General features: G+C 36.1%; 1 protein-coding gene across 3 annotated transcripts in view; it reads right to left on the bottom strand.

Annotated features, from left to right (window-relative positions):
• LOC117325327 (lysosomal alpha-glucosidase-like) overlaps positions 1-20,230 on the bottom strand; it is a 40,230-nt gene that overhangs the window by 17,111 nt on the left and 2,889 nt on the right. For all 3 annotated transcript variants that reach the window (XM_033881468.1, XM_033881477.1, XM_033881483.1), the window contains exons 3-14: positions 18,264-18,427; positions 17,589-17,757; positions 17,210-17,309; positions 16,508-16,746; positions 11,487-11,615; positions 10,102-10,212; positions 9,518-9,631; positions 6,575-6,659; positions 3,939-4,056; positions 3,195-3,328; positions 2,785-2,936; positions 174-322 (exon numbers count right to left, since the gene is read on the bottom strand). In XM_033881468.1, coding sequence (XP_033737359.1) covers positions 174-322; positions 2,785-2,936; positions 3,195-3,328; positions 3,939-4,056; positions 6,575-6,659; positions 9,518-9,631; positions 10,102-10,212; positions 11,487-11,615; positions 16,508-16,746; positions 17,210-17,309; positions 17,589-17,757; positions 18,264-18,427 — 1,664 coding nt within the window. The remainder of the gene's footprint in view (positions 1-173; positions 323-2,784; positions 2,937-3,194; positions 3,329-3,938; positions 4,057-6,574; positions 6,660-9,517; positions 9,632-10,101; positions 10,213-11,486; positions 11,616-16,507; positions 16,747-17,209; positions 17,310-17,588; positions 17,758-18,263; positions 18,428-20,230) is intronic.

Genomic DNA, 20,230 nt, shown 5'->3' with positions numbered 1-20,230 from the left:
ATCATCTAATACCGGGTAGACAATATTTCATTGTTTTACAATATCATCTACATGTAATACCTGGTAGATAATATTTCCTTGTTTTATAATATCATCTAATACCTGGTAGACAATATTTCATTGTTTTATATTATCATCTCATCACTTCTGTTACCAGAGATAGATGTACTTACTCAAAAAACAGAGGTCTGACAACGGTGTGTCCTAGCTGGTGACTTTTGTGGAAGAGAGTGTAAAGATATGGAAGTAATGAGTACCGCACCAGGTATACTGCCTTTATAGCTGTCATGGCATCATGCCTGAAGGCAGCTGGATCCTGGGCCTATGTACAAACAACATGTCAGGTGAAGGAAATGTATCAACTACATCTATATATAAAGAGAGGAAGTTTTCCTATCAATAAGTCTCAACTTAAGTTGTATACACAGCTAGGTAGGTGTAATCAGGTGGTTACCTTTTGGCTATCTTGTTCTTCGGATCGGTCGCAAAATTAAAATGCACAGCTAGGGACCAGGTGGAGTTTATTTTGATTTGACAAAGACATCTTCAATATTTTCCCAAAAATAACAAAACTCTTAAAGGATGGATGACTGATAGCTATGTAGGCAGAGGGCAATTTCTGGGAAACAACAAATTTTATTGCAAATGCAAAAGGATAAGACATCACACAAAGTCTATATAAGGATAGGGCATCAGGTAAAGTCTATGTAAGGATAGGACATCAGGTAAAGTCTATATAATGATAGGACATCAGGTAAAGTCTATATAAGGATAGGACATCAGGTAAAGTCTATATAAGGATAGGACATCAGGTAAAGTCTATATAAGGATAGGACATCAGACAAAGTCTATATAAGGATAGGACATCAGGTTAATTCTATATAAGGAAAGGACATCAGACAAAGTCTATATAAGGACAGGACATCAGGTAAAGCCTATATAAGGATAGGACATCAGACAAAGTCTGTATAAGGATAGGACATCAGACAAAGTCTATATAAGGATAGGACATCAGACAAAGTCTATATAAGGATAGGACAGCAGGTAAAGTCTATATAAGGATAGGACATCAGGTAAAGTCTATATAAGGATAGGGCATCAGGTTAAGTCTGTATAAGGATAGGACATCAGACAAAGTCTATATAAGGATAGGACATCAGACAAAGTCTGTATAAGGATAGGACATCAGGTTAAGTCTATATAATGATAGAACAGCAGGTTAAGTCTATATAAGGATAGGACATCAGGTAAAGTCTATATAAGGATAGGACATCAGGTTAAGTCTATATAAGGATAGGACATCAGACAAAGTCTATATAAGGATAGGACATCAGGTTAAGTCTATATAATGATAGGACATCACACAAAGTCTGTATATGGATAGGACATCAGGTTAAGTCTATATAATGATAGGACATCAGGTAAAGTATATATAAGGATAGGACAGCAGGTAAAGTCTATATAAGGATAGGACATCAGGTAAAGTCTATATAAGGATAAGACAGCAGGTAAAGTCTATATATGATAGGACATCACACAAAGTCTGTATATGGATAGGACATCTGGTTAAGTCTATATAATGATAGGACATCAGGCCAAGTCTATATAATGATAGGACATCAGGTTAAGTCTATATAATGATAGGACATCAGGTAAAGTCTGTATATGGATAGAACATCTGGTTAAGTCTATATAATGATAGGACATCAGGCCAAGTCTATATAAGGATAGGACATCAGGCCAAGCCTATATAAGGATAGGACATCTGGTTAAGTCTATATAATGATAGGACATCAGACGAAGTCTATATAAGGATAGGACATCAGACAAAGTCTATATAAGGATAGGACATCAGACAAAGTCTATATAATGATAGGACATCAGACAAAGTCTATATAAGGATAGGACATCAGGTTAAGTCTATATAAGGATAGGACATCAGACAAAGTCTATATAAGGATAGGACATCAGGTAAAGTATATATAAGGATAGGACATCAGGTAAAGTCTATATAAGGATAGGACATCAGGTAAAGTCTATATAAGGATAGGACATCAGGTAAAGTATATATAAGGATAGGACATCAGGTAAAGTCTATATAAGGATAGGACATCAGGTAAAGTCTATATAAGGATAGGGCATCAGGTACAGGTGAGACAGATAAAAGCCTTCACTACAATAACTTTGGTATGATACAGATGGGTTAGATTTGGGTTGATATTAAAGTGGTCATGGCTGTCCTGAGTATTCCTGAGTATTCGAGGTAATTAAGTATAATATATATGGAATTTTAACTGTTGAGACTGGGGTTATCATGGGCTTGTACCCAGGAAAATATGGTAAGTTCTGTTATTTGTTAATATCTGTTCTCCCCTCCTCTTTCTGTCTGTGTATAGCTCACCAAATGCATTCGAAAAGACATTTCTAAGCATTTTATGTACAAATCAATTACACATAACCCTCACTGGTAAACTTCCCTCAGGTAACATGATGTTTAAATTCACATACATTTATACATATTAATCGGATGTTGTAATTTTTTTATTGCCAAAATCTGTGAACACTAAGACTGTGTTTTTTTCCTTATTTACATTTAACTTTGCATTGTACATTTGTGTGTAAAAAAGAAAACAAATTTCAATGCATAACCCATATTTTTTCACCTGTATATACAAAAAAATCTGTGCTCCAGTAGAAAGCCAGCAAATGCTTATGTGTTATATGCATGTAATTATGGTAAATTAGATATACCATTTCCAATGTTAAAATAACTAATGCGTTTACCTTCATAGCAAGATCGTTATGGTTACGAGAAAATGGATAGAAAGCTCCAAGCTGATGCCAGCGGACACACAACTGTTCACTTGTCTCTGACCGAAAGCCACAGATATCCGCTCCAACCATAGAAATCCCAAACAGGTTGAAATTCAGTATTTCTACAAAAAGAACTCTTTTTGATTAATTGCTTTGCGGTCATGTATACAGATAATTTATTGAATAAGAATGCCTCTTTGTCTCTGGACTGTGTCACAAGATATGAACGTTTCTGGTCTTTTGACCAATGGAGTTAAAATTAAGATATTAAATACACTTTTGCAAAAGATGTCTTCCTTTTTAGTTTAAAGTACAGTAAATGTACAATCAGTACTAAACAGAAGATAGCAAATAAAATAGCTGTGTAAATGGCTCCTCACCTGGAATAGAGAAATACATGTCACTGTATGTAGCTTCATTGTCTCCTGACCAGTGACCTCCAAACTGACCTTGACCAGGGAAAGTTGATCGAGATATGATAAAAGGTCTCTTTCCACGCACATTTTGTAGAGCTCTGTAAAAGTATATATTTCATTATCGAAAAATATGTTTCAACTACAATCTCTGATTTTATATATAAAGACTGGTGTTGAATGACAGTTGATGTGACATAAGCATCCATTACATGTAATTCTGAATCTATCATCATAATTATTTCAATTTTATATTAAATTAGTCTTTTCATGATAGAATCACTGCAGGACTATCTCATACATTGTAATAGTTTCTGTAGTTCTAACCTGTTCATGACTATGGTTTCTATAAGAGTTACCTGTACATGACTATGGTTTCTGTAAGAGTTACCTGTACATGACTATGGTTTCTGTAAGAGTTACCTGTACATGACTATGGTTTCTGTAAGAGTTACCTGTACATGACTATGGTTTCTGTAAGAGTTACCTGTACATGACTATGGTTTCTGTAAGAGTTACCTGTACATGACTATGGTTTCTGTAAGAGTTACCTGTTCATGACTATGGTTTCTGTAAGAGTTACCTGTACATGACTATGGTTTCTGTAAGAGTTACCTGTACATCACTATGGTTTCTGTAGTACTTACCTGTATGTTGCTATGGTTTCTGAAGTACTTACCTGTATGTTGCTATGGTTTCTGAAGTACTTACTTGTATGTTGCTATGGTTTCTGTGAGGCCATAAAGATTGTGAGCGTTGTATGACACTGATAAATTCTGTCTTGCTGATGCACACAAAGTTCTGAATTTCAAGGAACCTCCTTCAACAGCTGCATAAAGAAATATTTAACAATTAAATACTACTCTCATAAATGTTTAGTTTTCATGTAGAAAAAACCATGTCTTGATTATGTTATATTACTTCCCTGGAATCCCCAATGTGACAGTTGTCAGGAAAATAAAATCATAAAGTCAAACAAGAGTCAATTACAGTCCCCCAACAAATACAAAATTGAATGGCAAGAATGTACTTATGATGAATTCATGTGAAAACTAGACATTAAATGTTTGACATACCCACCATATTCAATAATTGCATTTGGTGGTATTATGTGAAAAAATTAGGTAATATCATTGCTTTTTTGGAAGGCCATATCAGAAGCTCAATACCAGTGAATGCATGCACTAAATATGAAATTCCAGTAGTAAGAAGTTTATGAGCCTTATCATTTTTTTTCTTTGATAAATGCCAAAGGTAAAATATAGGTCAGATTGACCTTATCTGGGTACATAACAAAATTCTCTTTCCAAGATGTACCAATGCCCCTAATATGTTGCCCTGCGTGTAGGGCATAAGAATGGTACCTTCTTTCCCATTACACGATTGTATGAGATAGGTAAAACTGGGATCTTAATATCTTTTCTCTTTTTCACTTCTGAGAGGAAGGCTTTGGATTCTGTCCACTGGTCGGGATATACCCAAGTCTCTAACAGGCGGCGTATTTGGCCTGGATTACTCAACTCCTTCTACAGCAACTTCGAGGTGATCTAGGTCACTTATGCAGATAGTAAAGTCTATTAACACTTTATTAAAACATTTAAATAGATGGCCCAGCATAAGGTCTCTCTGTCTCTTGATCATCGAAAAAGCATTGCATAAAGATTTTACTCATTTGAACAAACTTGGTTGCCCTTCATTCCAGCATGATGATGCCAAAGTTCCAATCTCAGGTCTCTGGGAAGTCATCTAAAGACCTTAGCCTACATGACCCTTGTAACCTTAAATGTAGGTCAAGGTCATTCAAACAAACCTGGTAGCCCTCCTTCCCAGCCACATGTCCAACATTGAGAAGAAGTCATTTGAAGATCACAGTCTATTTGACCTGTGACCTTGTTACATTGTTATTATGAGCTGCAAATTTGATATCATGAGATTATGGTGAGGGTAACCAATTAAGGGGTTCATTAGATAATGGTGACGGTAACCAATTGAGGGGTTCATTAGATTATGGTGAGGGTAACCAGTTGAGGGGTTCATTAGATTATGGTGATGTTGATCAGTTGAGGGGTTCATTAGATTATGGTGAGGGTAACCAGTTGAGGGGTTCATTAGATTATGGTGAGGGTAACCAATTGAGGGGTTCATTAGATTATGGTGAGGGTAACCAGTTGAGGGGTTCATGAGATTATGGTGAGGGTAACTAATTGAGGGGTTCATTAGATTATGGTGAGAAAAATCAATTGAGGGGGTTCATTAGATTATGGTGAGGGTAACCAGTTGAGGGGTTCGTGAGATTATGATGAGGGTAACCAGTTGAGGGGTTCGTGAGATAATGGTGAGGGTAACCAGTTGAGGGGTTCATTTGATTATGGTGAGGGTAACCAGTTGAGGGGTTCATGAGGTTATGGTGAGGGTAACCAGTTGAGGGGTTCGTGAGATAATGGTGAGGGTAACCAATTGAGGGGTTCATTAGATTATGGTGAGGGTAACCAGTTGAGGGGTTCATTAAATTATGGTGAAGGTAACCAGTTGAGGGGTTCATTAGATTATGGTGAGGGTAACTAATTGAGGGGTTCATTAGATTATGGTGAGAAAAATCAATTGAGGGGGTTCATTAGATTATGGTGAGGGTAACCAGTTGAGGGGTTCATGAGGTTATGGTGAGGGTAACCAGTTGAGGGGTTCATTAGATTATGGTGAGGGTAACCAGTTGAGGGGTTCATGAGATTATGGTGAGGGTAACCAGTTGAGAGGTTCATTAGATTATGGTGAGGGTAACCAGTTGAGGTGTTCATGAGATTATGGTGAGGGTAACCAGTTGAGGGGTTCATTAGATATCTTGTTTACATTATTTTTAGATCTCATCAGTGATAAAGTTTGACCTTTGACCCTTTAACTTTGAAGGATGCCCAACTAAATTTGATAAAAGCAATTAACCCCAGGAACATTTTAAACCATTTTTCACCTCTGCATATGTATATATATATTACAATGTATCATTATGTGAAATTTCAGCAAATTTGGCCTTCTTTAAAAGGCTTTACAAGTTATATTTTTGAGATTTTATTCCTGATTCTATTTCTAATAACAGGTATCTTGACCTTGTCATCATAAACTTTGTATACCCTTAATACACATTTGTGCACTGCAGTGAAACACTATATTAAGTTTCAGAAAGATCTGTGGAAAGAAGTGCTGACTGAGAGACAGATGGACGGCCTTATAGACACAACCCCAAGAAGGGTCAACTTATTATTCCTATTGCTGTATAGATAACCAGACTAGTTAGCCACTTTACAGACAGACTAATGTAGTATCTTACAAAAGGAATTTACACAGACTTTTACCTGGCACATAAGGGGGGTTCTCCAGAGCATTGGAGGGACATCCAGAAACTGAACCACCAACAAAGTTAGATACTTCATTCATATCCTGAAAAAAGGACAAAATCAGAATAGAATGCAGTATCTTAATGTCAAGAAGTTCTATCTGCAATATAATCACAATGAACAATATCAAACACAAATACAGTGGAACTTCGTTAACTCGAAGTCGACGGGACCACGAAAAAACTACGAGTTATCCGAGTGTTCGAATTAAGCGAGTTATCATTTTTGGTGAAAAGTTTGGTCAATATTTGTCAACATTATATAATCATTATAACTTCGCTCTGTCGCTCATCAGTTTAGTGTGAAGACTGGTCAATACATGTAAATATATATGTAATGTTTCGTTATGCTACTTGTAATTTGGTGTAGTTTTGCCGATATACAGTCACGATAAAGTTTCTTTCACTTAGTCACTTCAAGAACGATCTGATGTCCAAGTCATGTTTGCAAAAGGTAAACGATAAAACGGAATTCGACAAAATCACAAGTAATTCATGTCAAATCAAATACCCGGTAACCGTTTGAGTTTAACACAGATTGCATGCAAAACGTAACAGAACCATTACCGTTTATTGAACATATAAAATACTGTTTGATCGGCCTACTTACTTTTTATTGATAACCACGCCATTTCCATGTGTATTAGCACCGGAAGTTAGGCTGCGCATGTGCGTATAAAATGTTACTGTAACTGAGCTGGCGTTTTATCCGATTTAATAGACAGCACTGACCGTTACAGTTGTACTCTGAACACCTTGGCAGTAATTACGCTATAGTTTCAGCAGTTTAAAGATTTAATAGGCGCCGGTGACTGTTTCATTTCTACACCTGTAAAAACATCAGCCGGGTAGATCTACCGGTGTGTCAGAGATTAGTTCCGCTTGAGCGAACGGGTAGATGAGCTGTTGACTATCGTGTGTACTAATATCGGCAACCGCCTTAGGAAATTACTTGATGTAAGTAAAGCAGTACTTTTTATCACCAAGACATGTTGTTATAAGATTCAACCGACAATTTCTTTTATGAATTTATGAAACACTTATAATAGCATGTAGGTTAGTAGTGCCGATATGTTCAGTATTACAAACGGAATTTAGCTCTTAAAAAATGTCGGCGTTTACAACCGATCGACGAAAATTATACTTCGAGTTATTCGATCATTTCAAATAGGATTTTTATTGTTGGGACCAAATTTTCACTTCGTATTATCCGAGTTCTTCGAGTTTTCCGAGTTCGAGTTTTCCGAGTTTTCTTTACTAAGATAAAGAGAGAATTCGGCCGGGACCGACGAGGTACTTCGAGTTAAGCGGGGTATTCGAGTTATCCGACTTCGAGTTAATGAAGTTCCACTGTAGTAATTAGTTACATTTTCTAAATTATCCACATAAATTATGTTAATCATAAACTAAATGTGACTGCAAGACGCTTATATTTACTTGACCATATTACATCACATGTACAAACTTTGAACTTTATAATAGTACATGTACAAACTTTGGACCATATAATAGTACATCTACAAATTTTGGACCATATGATATTACATCTACAAACTTTGAACTATATGATATTACATCTACAAACTTTGGACCATATGAAAGTACATCTACAAACTTTGGACCATATGAAAGTACATCTACAAACTTTGGACCATATGATATTACATCTACAAACTTTGGACCATGTAATATTACATCTACAAACTTTGGACCATGTAATAGTACATCTACAAACTTTGGACCATATGAAAGTACATCTACAAACTTTGGACCATATGATATTACATCTAAAAACTTTGGACCATATGATATTACATCTACAAACTTTGGACTATATGATATAACAACTACAAACTTTGAACTATATAATATTAACTTTGAACTATATAATATTACATCTACAAACTTTGGACCATATGATATTACATCTACAAATTTTGAACTATATAATATTACATCTACAAACTTTGAACTATATAATATTAACTTTGGACTATATAATATTACATCTACAAACTTTGAACTATATAATATTACATCTCCAAACTTTGGACCATATAATAGTACATCTACAAACTTTGGACTATATGATAGTACATCTACAAACTTTGGACCATATGATATTACATCTACAAACTTTGGACCATGTAATAGTACATCTACAAACTTTGGACTATATAATATTACATCTCCAAACTTTGGACCATATAATAGTACATCTACAAACTTTGGACCATATAATAGTACATCTACAAACTTTGGACCATATAATAGTACATCTCCAAACTTTGAACCATATGATAGTACATCTACAAACTTTGGACCATATGAAAGTACATCTACAAACTTTGGACCATATGATATTACATCTACAAACTTTGAACTATATAATATTACATCTACAAACTTTGGACCATATGATATTACATCTACAAACTTTGGACCATATGATAGTACATCTACAAACTTTGGACCATATAATAGTACATCTACAAACTTTGGACCATATAATAGTACATCTACAAAATTTGGACTATATGATATTAGATCAACAAACTTTGGACCATATAATAGTACATCAACAAACTTTGGACCATATGATATTACATCTAAAAACTTTGGACCATGTAATAGTACATCTACAAACTTTGGACCATATAATATTACATCAACAAACTTTGGACCATATGATATTACATCTACAAACTTTGGACCATATGATAGTACATCTACAAACTTTGGACTATATGATATAACAACTACAAACTTTTTCTTGGGGTGAAATCTAAAACAACATGTCCATGCATGTGTTAATGAACATAAACTATTTCTGTTACTGCTGGACACTATGCCTTTTGTTTGTTGTACAAATTAGAGTGTCTATGAAAACCAGAGTACATACTATCCATATGCCATCAAATGGAACCTTGTCATGGAATTCCTTGACCAGCGAAGTCCAGTACTGTGATGCCAAAGGATGAGTGAAGTCTGGGAATAGAGTGTAACCTGGCCACACCTGTAAATAAAAGTTCATCTTGGTAAGACAAATTCACCCAAGTCACAAGCAAATGATTCCATCAAGGTCTCAAATTAATTAATTCATCAAGGTATCTATTAATTTAATTATTCCATGTAAGTTTCAAACTAATTAGTTTTTCAAGGACTCAACACAATGATTCTATCAAGGTCTCAAAGTAATTATTCCATCAAGGTCTCAAAGTAATGATTCCATCAAGGTCTCAAAGTAATTATTCCATCAAGGTAGACTTATGATTCCAACAAGGTCTCAAACTCATTAGCTCATCAAAGCTTCATCAAGGAATACAAATCATTTCAGTTATTTCTATCAGAGGGTCATAAACATTTTCCTAGTACAGGTGTACATCTTATTAACTCACAAATATCATGCATGATTACCACTGTTTAATCAATTACTAAACTTTAAATGACTAAATAATGAAAGTTTACAAGGCTGCGTAAGGTTACCTTGCCAACCAGAGGTTTTCCTGAGCTGTCCTTGATGAAGATGTCCATTTTCATTCCAAGGTCATAGGGTGTGTAAGAGCCAGGCTTTTGTGTGTTGCTGATACCTGGGTCCTATCAAACATTTCACATGATTCTATGAAGTTTAACTTCTGTCATACAAACCTGATATGATATGGAGACCTATAATTAGCGAGGATGGCAAAATTGATTAAATTAGCGAGGATGGCAAAATTGATTAAAGTAAGACAGTTTGAACTCTAAACAGAATTTGTTGGATAACAGAAGGCTTGCATATTTAAAGAGTATTTAAAACAAATGACCAAGTGGACCTGTATCATTCATCTGTCTTAAAACTTCAGTGAACTATCACTGCCCTGCAGGTAGAGCATAATAATTGTACCTACTGCCCCACTGCATAATTATACGAGATGACTTAATTTGGGATATTACTTTTTCTGTTCTTTCTAAATAACTGTTATAAATTAAAAAATAACTTTTTCCTAATGAGTCATTTGACACTGCCTCACTTTTGGCCTTTTATTGAGCATTTGACCCTGTGAAGAAGGCTTTAAGTCTCAAACACTGGTAGTTTCTACTCCAGCTTAATTATACGCTCAATATCTGAGAAGTGGGACGACTGGTTTGTCCATTAACCGTATAATGTGACCATATGGTGCCCTGCTGGGTGTCTTCAGCAGTATACTTTAATGTGGTAGTACTATAAAGTCAACGTCAGTTTCATGCTATCACATGGAGACGAACATGAATATACCATAGTATCCCTAAACAAACAATCATCACATGCATCTCAAACACTGGGGAGACTGTCCTTAAATAACCATAGATGTCTAACAAACCTAACTTCAATCATCTGTGAACGTACAAGTGGATCAAGGTAAATTAAAACAGAATCAATATCTTACACTTTAACAGAAGATTTTATCCCTTCACACATCGTCTTTTTGGAGATTTGAACTGATATATGTTTATCAAACCTACCAATAACTTCAGTATTACAGTACACATTTCAGTATATACATTGTAGCTGTCAATGGTTCTAATGTTTCAATTCCAGTTGGACCTAGTTTTAAATTTTGTTCAACCATGCCTTAAAAAATAAATTCTGCAGTAAATACTTCTATTCATTTTTTTGTAAATATATACATGTATTTATTTTTTTGCGATTATTAATGACTTTAATTTAAATTGAATATAGCAAAATTAAATCCCTTACTAATTTTAATATACAGTTTATACTGTTATCAAGATGTACATTATAACTAATGTAACTTTGACTACAGTGAATGATGACATTTAGCAGTAAACATTCACATTATACCTATATCCTAATTATCACATCACAACACAATGTACATCACACCTACTGTAATCATGACATAGTGCATCCCACGCTTGTGAAGATTTTCTACCAAAGCTCTCTGGTCACCAAACTTTGGTCCTGTGGTAAAATCCAGCTGATTGTCCATATAGTCGATGTCATTCCACTGTACATCCTGCAACAGACAATGTCACTCCACTGTACATCCTGTAACAGTCCATGTCACTCCACTATACATCCTGTAACTGTCATTGTCACTCCACTGTACATCCTGTAACTGTCATTGTCACTCCACTGTACATCCTGTAACAGTCATTGTCACTCCACTGTACATCCTGTAACTGTCATTGTCACTCCAGTGTACATCCTGTAACAGTCATTGTCACTCCACTGTACATCCTGTAACAGTCAATGTCACTCCACTGTACATCCTGTAACAGTCATTGTCACTCCACTGTACATCCTGTAACAGTCAATGGCACTCTACTGTACATCCTGTAACTGTCAATGTCACTCCACTGTACATACTGTAACAGTCAATGTCACTCAACTGTACATCCTGTAAGTGTCAATGTCACTCCACTGTACATCCTGTAACTGTCAATGGCACTCCACTGTACATCCTGTAACAGTCAATGTCACTCCACTGTACATCCTGTAACAGTCAATGTCACTCCGCTGTACATACTGTAACAGTCAATGTCACTCCACTGTACATCCTGTAACAGTCAATGTCACTCCACTGTACGTCCTGTAACAGTCAATGTCACTCCACTGTACATCCTGTAACAGTCAATGTCACTCCACTGTACATCCTGTAACAGTCAATGTCACTCCACTGTACATACTGTAACAGTCAATGTCACTCCACTGTACATCCTGCAACAGACAATGTCACTCCACTGTACATCCTGTAACTGTCAATGTCACTCCACTGTACATCCTGTAACAGTCATTGTCACTCCACTGTACATCCTGTAACTGTCAATATCACTCCACTGTACATCCTGTAACAGTCAATGTCACTCCACTGTACATCATGTAACTGTCATTGTCACTCTACTGTATGTACATCCTGTAACAGTCAATGTCATTCCACTGTACGTCCTGTAACAGTCAATGTCACTCCACTGTACATCCTGTAACTGTCAATGTCACTCCACTGTACATCCTGTAACTGTCAATGTCACTCCAGTGTACATCATGTAACAATCTATGTCATTAAACTGTAATCCTGTAACAGTCAATGTCACTCCACTGTACATCCTGTAACTGTCAATGTCACTCCACTGTACATCCTGTAACAGTCAATGTCACTCCACTGTACATCCTGTAACAGTCAATGTCACTCCACTGTACATCCTGTAACAGTCAATGTCACTCCACTGTACATCCTGTTACAGTCAATGTCACTCCACTGTACATCCTGTAACAGTCAATGTCATTCTACTGTACATCCTGTAACTGTCATTGTCACTCCACTGTACATACTGTAACAGTCAATGTCACTCCACTGTACATACTGTAACAGTCAATGTCACTCCACTGTACATCCTGTAACAGTCAATGTCATTCCACTCTACATCCTGTAACAGTCATTGTCACTCCACTGTACATCCTGTAACAGTCAATGTCACTCCGCTGTACATCCTGTAACAGTCAATGTCACTCCACTGTACATCCTGTAACTGTCAATGTCACTCCACTGTACATCCTGTAACAGTCAATGTCACACCACTGTACATCATGTAACTGTCATTGTCACTCCACTGTACATCCTGTAACTGTCAATGTCACTCCACTGTACATCCTGTAACTGTCAATGTCACTCCACTGTACATCCTGTAACTGTCATTGTCACTCCACTGTACATCCTGTAACTGTCAATGTCACTCCACTGTACATCCTGTAACAGTCTATGTCACTCCACTGTACATCCTGTAACAGTCAATGTCACTCCACTGTACATCCTGTAACAGTCAATGTCACTCCACTGTACATCATGTAACTGTCATTGTCACTCCACTGTACGTCCTGTAACAGTCAATGTCACTCCACTGTACATCCTGTAACAGTCAATGTCACTCCACTGTACATCCTGTAACTGTCAATGTCACTCCACTGTACATTCTGTAACAGTCAATGTAACTCCACAGTACATCCTGTAACTGTCAATGTCACTCAACTGTACACACTGTAACAGTCAATGTAACTCCACAGTACATCCTGTAACTGTCAATATCACTCCACTGTACATCCTGTAACTGTCAATGTCACTCCACTGTACATCCTGTAACTGTCAATGTCACTCCACTGTACATCCTGTAACTGTCAATGTCACTCCACTGTACATCCTGTAACAGTCAATGTCACTCCACTGTACATCATGTAACTGTCATTGTCACTCCACTGTACATCATGTAACTGTCATTGTCACTCCACTGTACGTCCTGTAACAGTCAATGTCACTCCACTGTACATCCTGTAACAGTCAATGTCACTCCACTGTACATCCTGTAACTGTCAATGTCACTCCACTGTACATCATGTAACTGTCATTGTCACTCCACTGTACATCATGTAACTGTCATTGTCACTCCACTGTACGTCCTGTAACAGTCAATGTCACTCCACTGTACATCCTGTAACTGTCAATGTCACTCCACTGTACATCCTAGCTAACTAGCTGTAACAGTCAATGTCACTCCGCTGTACATCCTGTAACAGTCAATGTCACTCCACTGTACATCCTGTAACAGTCAATGTCACTCCACTGTACATCCTGTAACAGTCAATGTCACTCCACTGTACATCATGTAACTGTCATTGTCACTCCACTGTACGTCCTGTAACAGTCAATGTCACTCCACTGTACATCCTGTAACAGTCAATGTCACTCCACTGTACATCCTGTAACTGTCAATGTCACTCCACTGTACATTCTGTAACAGTCAATGTAACTCCACAGTACATCCTGTAACTGTCAATGTCACTCAACTGTACACACTGTAACAGTCAATGTAACTCCACAGTACATCCTGTAACTGTCAATATCACTCCACTGTACATCCTGTAACTGTCAATGTCACTCCACTGTACATCCTGTAACTGTCAATGTCACTCCACTGTACATCCTAGCTAACTAGCTGTAACAGTCAATGTCACTCCGCTGTACATCCTGTAACAGTCAATGTCACTCCACTGTACATCCTGTAACAGTCAATGTCACTCCACTGTACATCCTGTAACAGTCAATGTCACTCCACTGTACATCCTGTAACAGTCAATGTCACTCAACTGTACATACTGTAACAGTTAATGTCACTCCACTGTACATCCTGTAACAGTCAATGTCACTCCACTGTAATCCTGTAACAGTCAATGTCACTCCACTGTACATCATGTAACTGTCAATGTCAATCTACTGTATGTACATCCTGTAACAGTCAATGTCAATCTACTGTATGTACATCCTGTAACAGTCAATGTCATTCTACTGTATGTACATCCTGTAACAGTCAATGTCAATGTACTGTATGTACATCCTGTAACAGTCAATGTCATTCCAATGTTAAACCTGTGTACAGTGGTATAAGCACTAGGTATTTCTGGACAGGCAATTTCATAATAAGATGTAGTAGATCATGAGTTCAAGGCATTGGCAGGGCATGGGTCATAAATTGTCATCATTTGTGTTCATGCAATACAGATCTTCACATCATCAACTGTAAATTTAGTAAATTAGGCGAGATGTATAACCACTTGATCGTGATCTTTAAAATTCTTCATCCTCAATGGCGATTAATAATGATAATATACTCTTGGTACGAAACTGGCAATTAGCTGATGGTTCACACCACAATGACTATTAACAATTAAGCCGGATGGCACAAAGGTGGATCAAAATAATTAACTGTACCCATCATAATCAAAAGAAAGGTGTTGATATTGACATCACTGACCATCACTATAGATTGTAAATTCATTTATGCAATTAACATTTATTACCCACATCATGTTAGGTACATATGGATTTTCAGATAACATTTGCAATTAATTTCAAGTTATATATGTGTATGGTTTTTATTTTGTGTAAAAAATCTTTTGTCATAATTTTATTTCCTGGATTTCCTAAAACCACAAAATAAACAAAAACAAGAGATCCCAGAGGGATCTTGGCGCCCACCATTGAATGATCTTTATAGGTTCCATGTCAGATTGATCTTTTCTCTATTTTTCCCTTCCTCTTACTAATCTGTGTAAATTGAGAAACATTCCTCCAGTACTTTTCAAACAAGGGGAACTTATATATGAAATTTGAGATTTAGCGATAATGGCTGTCTGTCGACAATGTTTTCAGATAGGTCCAAAAATGCAATACGACGGACCAACAGGAACCTACATATGAAAGAGAAAGATCCCTTCAGCACCTTCTCTACAAAAGCAATAACAAACTTCAGTTGTCAAAATCCAAGATGGCTGTCTGTCGGCCATGTTGCTATCCGACCGGTCCCATAATAAAATATGCACAATTAGGGACCAAGGGGAACATACATATGAAATTTGAGAAAGATCACTTCAGTACTTTCTCTCAGAAATAGCAATAACAAGAATTGTTTACGGATGGACGGACCGAGGACGGAAGGACCACGGACACAAGGCGATTTGAATAGCCTTCCATCTGATGATGGTGGGCTAATAAATACCAACAAAATTGTATGTAAGTATCTACTAATCAAACTCAATTTGCAGCATCTAAACTTAGTGTTATTGATCCAAAGATTTAAAATGTAATCACATTGTATACCATTATGCCTTATAGCTAATATTAGTATCATCTCTATCAGGGTACATATATATAGCTGAATACATAGTGATCTATAGTATTCTAATGGCCAAAATTCATGATTTTCTTGGGCTCTTTGTTATTGAGAAGACATTATTGAATGTTGACCTCAGATGGACAGACATTCTTTTTTTTTTTTTTTTTTTTTTAGGCCATATTGTTCTAGAAATTCATATACACAAATATAATCAATGGTTTTGTTTTTAAGTGTATTAATGTACCTGGGGAATGCCAGCTGCTCGCACCCTGTCTGTGATAGCAAGTGTACCATTAGCTGTCATGTAGCCCCACCTGCACAGGTGGTATCCCAGACTCCAGTAGGGCGGCATGAATGATCGACCTATGACCTCTGTGTACTGCTGGATGACAGCGGAAGGAGAGGGGCCAAGGAAGACGTACATGTCTATGATACCTCCAATGGTACGCCAAGTTATAGCTGGTGCTGGCTGGAGAATTACATCTGTAATCAAAAACATCATCAAAACATTCAGTCTCTATGAGAAACTAGGTGACCTCTGATTCATAATATGAATATACATTTTATTTCTATTTCCAGTATATTGTAAATGTCTGTGTTAAATTGATCAACTATTACATAACTTACAGTATCAAATGACTACTATAGAAACATAAGCACACAGCTGTAGAGCACCCCAAAAGGAATCAAACCCAGCTCTCTAGCTAGCTTGATTATACCTAGCAACTGAGCCAGAAAATATACTCCATCATCTGAGTGATTGAGTATTTATTAATGCAATACATATTAAAGGTATCTTTTCCATTTTAAATAATTCTTAACTCTGTTCATCAGTTATAGGATATGCTTATAAAGGATTCACTTAACACTGTGATAATTTATAGAATAACAAGTCGGATGATAAATATCTTTTACAAACAATGCCATACAAATAGAACATCCTTACCCATAGCATTACTGTTTGCTAAAAACACCCCGTGACTCCCCCCATCTCTGTCCTCCATTACAAGGTAAAAAGGATGGGAACCATACAGGTTGATGTTTTCCTAAAAGAAGAACATCAGTATTAGATTTTTCAAAATCTGAGATATTTTAGAGAATTCTTTATTCTTTATTTTACATCTTAAAGTTGACTTTTTTAACGATAAAGGATAAGCCATATTTTGACCTGTAAGTGTTTAAATCTTCCTGATTTAAATCTTTAAAATAAAGCAACATTCATCCAGAGTTTGCAACAAGTGTCAAAATGTTTCAACGCTATCAGATGTATTAAAATGCATGTTGCGCATGCCTAATTGATATAAGCACTTTGCATAATGACATACTTTAGGAGGTCTGTCCCTGTTCCACATAGTGAACTGTTTCCAATTGACATCATGAAGGAAGCTCCCCCGATGTTCTCCCAGGCCATATATATAGTAGGAAGGTAAGAAAGAAGCCAGTTGGAGGTACTGGTCAGTGAACATGAATGGAGCTGTACGATTGGTTCTCAATCTGAAATATCATAATACACAATATGTATAATAAACAAGAAAGACTTCCATTTCTATTCACATACAAGATTTCAAATGTTAAAACATCATTGTATGAGCCATGAGATAAAGCTTATTTAACATTTGAAGGGATTTATATGTACACAGAATTATTTCATACAGTGTTATGGTACAAATGGAAGACTTAAACACACTCCGTTTAATCAAAGAACGGAAAATCAGGAAGTCAACATTTGAACGGCTAATTCATGTTGACATTTGTTTTTGTAGTGAAGTTCAATTATATCTTGCCTCTATAAATCTTTCTGGTATGTACGCATAATCTACATGGAAAGAAAACACCTTTAATTAAACTTTCAGGTGAACAACATTCGATTGAGACCAACCTATTAGTATAATTGAGACCAACCTACAATTGCCCATCTTCTTATGCAATTCGAGCAAATGGAACAAAATCGTTGTTGATCTGTAAGAGGGATATTTCCATGTAATGCTAATGGTACATACATGATGACAGGTACTTGTCCAGTGATGGTTTTCCTGATTAGCTGAAAGTTGAACGGTTGTCCCACTTTGCTGACTGAGAAAATGTACTGAGTATTGTTGGTTGTTTGAGTTGATGAGGAGCCATAAATCGGAACTTCATACCTCTTATTATTTGGGTCGTATATCTGTTAACAAAGATATGGTCATAATATTGTAAACTATTAACAAAGGTACAATCATAATATACCTGTAAAATGTTGACAAAGGTACCGGTACAATCATAGTATACCTGTAAACTGTTGACAAAGGTACGATCATAATATACCTGTAAATTGTTGACAAAGGTACGATCATAGTATTGCAAACTATTAACAAAGGTACGATCATAGTATACCTGTAAACTGTTGACAAAGGTACGATCATAGTATACCTGTAAATTGTTGACAAAGGTACGATCATACTATACCTGTAAATTGTTGACAAAGGTACAATCATAATATACCTGTAAATTGTTGACAAAGGTACGATCATACTATACCTGTAAATTGTTGACAAAGGTACAATCATAGAGACTAATATACATGAGGAGCGCGATGTTTTCTTACATAATCCAATAACAAGCGACGAGGTGAAAAAAGTATGTAAATCTCTAAAGACTGGGAAAGCAGGTGGTTGTGACGGCATTGTATACGAACATCTCTTAAACGGTAGTGAAACGCTTTTCAGATACCTAGCAAAGTTATACAATCTAGTTATAGAGTATGAATATATACCGACGGACTGGAAACGGGGGACCATTAAAACGTTATACAAAGGAAATAATAAACCAAAGGACGATCCCAACAGTTACAGAGGGATAACATTGTTACCGGTTATTTTTAAAGTATTTGAGATGTTGTTATCAGAACGAATAAGTTCAGTTCTAGATTCTGATTCGTTTATTAGTAAACATCAATCGGCCTACCAGAAAGGCTTATGTAGTCTGTGTACATCTTTTAACTTGCAAGAATGTGTGAGGTACAACACGGAGAAAAGTGAAAATGTATGTTAGTTTTTTAGATAGCAATAAGGCTTACGACACAGTATGGCATGCTGGTGTCCGAAGTAGAATTTTGTTTAATGGTTTACAGTCCAGATATGTACCGATGGAAAGAGGTATCTTACAAGGTAGTGCGTTATCAGCGAAAATGCATCTAGTATTTATCAATCAATTGTTGAAAGATATTGAGCAGAGCGGTAAAGGGTCAATGGTAATTGATATAAGAGTAAATGTCCCTACTCAAGCGGATGATATATGTCTTATTAGTAATAAACGTAATGATTTGAAATGTATGCTTAAGATGTGTGAAGATTATAGTAAGAAATGGAGATTTTTGTTTTCCTCAGTCAAAAGTAAAATTATGTGTTTTTGTAAACACAAGAATATCAAGTCAAATTTTTATCTATACGATGAAATTATGCAAGAAGTTGAAAATATTGTCCATGTAGGTATAATGTTAAATTGTACATTACATTCATACGAATGCACCAAACGCGCATGTAATAAATTAAAAAGTGGTACAATGTGTCTAATTAGGAGTGGTGCACACCCCAGTGCACTGAACCCCGTGACTGCTAGTAAATTAATCAAACAAACTGTGTATACGTCAGCACTATATGGTTGCGAACTATGGATTTTATCTAGGAATGAAGTTTTGATGTTAGAGAGGGCACATAGGTTTATTCTCAAAGCAATTCAGGGATTTAATAACAGGACCCTTACCGATATGTGTTTGGGGTTGATTGGATGGACAACCATAGAAGGTATATATTGTTTTTTGGAAGATTATGCCATTTAGAGAAGAGTACTTTGACATATTGTATATTTTTAAGAAGGCTTTACAAATCTATGTTAAGTGGAAACGAAAACAAAGGTAGAATTGTGGATGATATTTATTATGAGAGTAATTAATAAATATAAATTGAATGATGTAATCAAATTATTTATT

Source organism: Pecten maximus, chromosome 1 (genome assembly GCF_902652985.1).
Source record: "Pecten maximus chromosome 1, xPecMax1.1, whole genome shotgun sequence".
Taxonomy (NCBI): domain Eukaryota; kingdom Metazoa; phylum Mollusca; class Bivalvia; order Pectinida; family Pectinidae; genus Pecten; species Pecten maximus.
The sequence above is the reverse complement of the archived record's forward strand: the minus strand, read 5'-3'. Positions and strand labels throughout refer to the sequence as shown.